At 35.1% G+C, this 4511-nt stretch overlaps 2 protein-coding genes across 2 annotated transcripts in view; both read left to right on the top strand.

The window, feature by feature from the left end:
* Positions 1-4511, top strand: part of LOC116843996 ((11Z)-hexadec-11-enoyl-CoA conjugase-like) — an 18498-nt gene that overhangs the window by 7963 nt on the left and 6024 nt on the right. The window lies entirely within an intron of this gene.
* Positions 283-3952, top strand: LOC116843997 (acyl-CoA Delta(11) desaturase-like). Its single transcript, XM_032815029.1, has 3 exons — positions 283-506; positions 1016-1201; positions 2171-3952. The coding sequence occupies exons 1-3, from the start codon at positions 415-417 to the stop codon at positions 2445-2447; spliced, it is 555 nt and encodes a 184-aa protein (XP_032670920.1). The 5' UTR covers positions 283-414; the 3' UTR covers positions 2448-3952.

The raw sequence follows: 4511 nt of genomic DNA, 5'->3' as shown, positions 1-4511 counted from the left end.
GATTTTCTCGTATATTTGCTTAGAATTGCAGCAATAGTCTTAAACTCGATGCAAATTATTGCAATAATGATTCTTTATGACGGGTTATTTGCAATCAAAATGTTTGCCGCGATTACTTACTCGATAATTTACGAAAAATCAATCTTGTTTTTAAATTTGTAATAAATATTGCATTAAATATTGCATCGTGATAATTATTGTACATCAGTATAAATTTAGGTTAAGCAACAGGATCATACCTATAATTAGATGATAATAATAATGTGAAGAACTTACGTTTGTCTATTTGTTTGCCTCTAGAATTCGATATACAAATGGGTGAGGAATCATTATTTGCATCACAAATATTGCGACACCGACGCCGATCCTCACAACCGTAACCGTGGTTTCTTCTTCTCGCATGTCGGGTGGATAATGATGAAGGAGCATCCAAAACTGCTCGAGAAAAGCAAGAAGCTCGATCTCTCGGACATTCTCTCGGATCCTGTCGTAGCATTTAGCGAGAAGTAAGTGTATTTAGATATTGCTCACCTCATATTGAACATCATATATTCCGCAGCTGATAGATGAGACACTCTAGTAGCACGGAAACCATATAGTAAAATTAATTATCAACTAAGATGTATCCACAGCAAAAGCATCATCGCAAATTCTTTCATAAATTAAATTACTTAATTAATTGGTGTTATCCTAATCCTATATCCTAATCCTATATCCCGTATAATTAAAACTTACACGATAAAACGACTATTAGTCTAGCTAAATTTACGTGGAAACCAGACAAAAACTTGATAAGGACAGAGAGGTTTCTGTAGGAGGTTATTCAGCCAATTGTTTTTAGTTATTCGAATTTTAGTGCAGTTGTTTGTTCAGATAAATATTTTTGGTCACGGTGACAGAGATATTATATCCCGTCAATGAGTTTCTCGTCTGGTCTTATTCAATTACACTGATATTTTTTTCCGTGTACCATGGTGTAGCGGGTTAATTTTTAACTACACCACACACATTTCAGATATTTCTCATTGCTGCAACTCATATTCGGCTTCATCCTGCCTACGATCGTGCCTGTGTACTTCTGGAATGAAATGTGGGACAGGGCTATCATCTCTCAGGTGTTTATACGGTACATGATTACTCTAAACAGCGTAGCGATTTTCAACAGCGTATCCCACGCATGGGGTTACAGGCCGTACAACAGGTATGCGATACTCGCAATGCACACGGAAAAAACAATTCTGTTGGTGCAACCGAATTTTTGGTTGCTCAGAGATTAGACGAATACTCAGCTGTAGGAACGGAAAAATTCCTTTATGAGGCTTCTGTATAGTTCAATTGTTCTCAGTTGCTTCAACCGAGTTCTAATATCGCTGAATGTTCAGACGGTTGCGATAATAGAAATACTAGTTTTCAAAACAAAGATATTGCTTCTGACATTTCATTTTCAGTTGTTTCCTATTCGCTTGCACCAACTGAGATTTTTTTTGCGTTCATGCATAGAGCTGTAAGCCGCGTTTACATGTGACACCAGGATTGAGAAGTGATGCATTACTTGTAAGAAATGTAATATAAATTCAAATAAAAAAAAAAACATGAAAAAACAATAAAGTTCTTGGCAATATAAAAATAATAAATGTAATGTACAATAAAATAGCAAAGAAAAAATAAGTGGGAAATAATGAAGGGAAGTAGATACAGGCAGAAATGCTGTTATTACAATGAAATGTTAAATCTACAAATAAATATCACATCGCTATGTGATTCTCAATAATAATTACAACAATAATAATACACTGATGTAACTTTCGTTGTTAGACTTATGACTTCACTGTAACAACAGTGCTTGTTCTCATTTGCAAGTAAAAAGAAATTATATAACGACACGCTACTTTTTGAATAATGAATAAACGATAATAATCACGAGTTATATTTCAAAATGAGACAGTAATCACAAGATCAATGAATAACGAGTTGCTTTTGTTAACGGCCAACGGTATTATAATAGATCTGTTCTTTTTAGCTGAATTGTCTCAACTGATGCACATAAGTTAAAGAGAAACAAATATATTTTATGTCATCCTAATGACCTCTAATGGTAAAAATTTATTTCTAAGAAAAGCATATAACTTTCACAATTCTATCATAAAACATTCGCACATCACTCTTTCAGGCATATAAGGCCGGCGGACAACAAATTAGTCAGCGCGCTGACATTCGGGGAAGGACAACACAATTATCACCACGTCTTCCCTTGGGATTACAGATCGGGAGAGATAGATATCAGTGCGGTAAACTACACCACGCATTTAATCGATATGTTCGCAAAATTCGGACTGGCGTACGATCTCAAGTTCCCGTCTACGGATTTGATTAGGAAAATCGCGATGTGCAGAGGCGACGGCAGCTACCCTCTAAATTACGAAGTCCCGCTATCGGAGAATATCTAGAATATGCAGAAAGCTAAATCTGGCGAATATGGGGTGATGAAGCACTATGATTTTCTTGGCCAAAAAGTCGCATACAATTTTTTTATTTGGGCGCATTATCATCCAGCAACGGTCAAGACTCTTGTTCTCGGTATTCTGCTGGAATTCGATGAATCCTGTTTCATAAACGACTGAGAACACCGATCGAAGAATTTTAGTAATTCTTTTTATGTTTTTGTGAGTGAGACTTGATTTTGACCGCTCCAGGCTCGTTTTTGATACTTTCCCTGTCATCACGAAATAGCCTAAACTACTTAAAAACATTAGTACGATTCATAGCTTTACTATCATAGACACTTTGGATCATTTTTCATTTTATTTTTTATTCGTTTCCGCGACAGTTTTGTCCAATTTAAAACAAAATGTAATATTAAACTCGTTGCTCCATGACGTTTTTCCAACGCGCGCACAAAAGGTACTGTCAGACTGATCCCCAAAACTTATGACACAGATGTTCGCTCGATATAAAATTTTTAGGTTTATTACTTGAAGGTTCAAGCTTCAAAATGAATATATTCATTCATAGATGGTGTTCCAAAAGAGAAGAATCTAGTTACTCACAGTTACTTTTATGACATACTGTGTATAACTAGAATATTGAGTAGATCAGTGCGCAGAGGACGGGAAGCAGATATCTATACAAATACACATACATCTGAATTACAATTAGAAGTTATCGTTGCTCAACTGAAAAATATGATATATTGGCGATATTTTTAAGTATATAAACTGTTTTCCAGCAAGGACACGTTAAATTATATAAGGCCATTTTATTGATTCATAATTTTATTAGCTACTGCATTATTTAACATCTAAGATGATATAATTTATTATCCTGCATTGTTGGATCGCATATGTCATGTGATTTAACTTCTCATCTAGCATTAAATTACGCAATAAAAATAACACCAGTTCTATTATCGAAAATCAGCATGCTGGCACGTATAACACATACAAATTTGCCGATTTTGCAACAAGCATGTTAGCTCATATAGTAGTTCTCATGCGATTTAACACGAAAAGCACACGATATGCTGTAGTCTTTATCTTGCATTGCTGTAATAATCTTGATTAGTTATTTACAATTTTTATGTTGTACGGAGAAGTGGGAACTTTACATATAAAGTGCCAAAATAGTTACCGATAATCCTTACCATGATAAAATTAAATTAATTGATTAAATTAAATTAATTGATTAAATTAAATTAATTAAATTAAATTAAATTAAATTAATTGATTAAATTAATTAATTAATTTAATTAATTAAATTAATTAATCAAATATTATTATATTGTTATAAAGATAATAAATATAGTTGTAGTAAAATGTTAATCGCAATATAAGGAATAATTATTGTAAGCAACATTATTATAAGTTGTAATTAGTTACACTTAGAATGTTGATCTTATGCCAATAGAGGACTATTGAAATAGGATAAAAAATGCATAAATCTCTAATTATATTTATTTGTCGTATTTTTAACGATTCAATTGTCGATTAAACTTTTATGTATTGTGACGTGGCGGCCCGAGAGGCGCCCGTCACAAGGCGCGACTCCACTCGAAACATTTTTGCGTGCGCTCCGCGTCTCGGGTCGCGAGTATCGGAAGCGAAGCCAAAAGTCATTAAACAAAAAGATTAGAGAAGGTTTGCGAATTAGTCAGGATAGTGGTATAGTCCTCGCGTCCCTAAAACAGTGTGCCCCAAGCTCCCCGCGCTAGGGGAGCTATGTTGCTGGTCAGCCAGGCCGTGTGCCATTGATCGAAACAAGTGATAGTCAGAGGGAGCAACGTCTGGAGAATACGGCGGGTGGGGTAGGACTTCCCATTTCAACGTTTCCAAGTATGTCTTGACCACTTTCGCAACATGGGGTCGAGCATTGTTATGCTGCATCACTTTATAGTGTCTCTCGTTGTATTGCGGCTGTTTATCTTTCAATGCTCGGTTCAAACGCATCAATTGCGTTCGATACCGATCGCCTGTGATTGTTTCAGTCGGTTTTAACAGCTCATAATACACTACACC

This window comes from Odontomachus brunneus, unplaced genomic scaffold (genome assembly GCF_010583005.1).
Source record: "Odontomachus brunneus isolate Ranch 3 - 2012 unplaced genomic scaffold, Obru_v1 Obru_scaffold_038, whole genome shotgun sequence".
Taxonomy (NCBI): domain Eukaryota; kingdom Metazoa; phylum Arthropoda; class Insecta; order Hymenoptera; family Formicidae; genus Odontomachus; species Odontomachus brunneus.
Note: the sequence above shows the minus strand (reverse complement) of the source record. Positions and strands in the feature narration are given on the sequence as shown.

Coding starts and splice junctions, on each gene's coding strand:
- LOC116843997 (XM_032815029.1), top strand. CDS start 415: ATGATGAAGGAGCATCCAAAACTGCTCGAGAAAAGCAAGAAGCTCGAT. Junction 507..1,015: donor GTCGTAGCATTTAGCGAGAA/GTAAGTGTATTT, acceptor CACACATTTCAG/ATATTTCTCATTGCTGCAAC. Junction 1,202..2,170: donor GGTTACAGGCCGTACAACAG/GTATGCGATACT, acceptor TCACTCTTTCAG/GCATATAAGGCCGGCGGACA.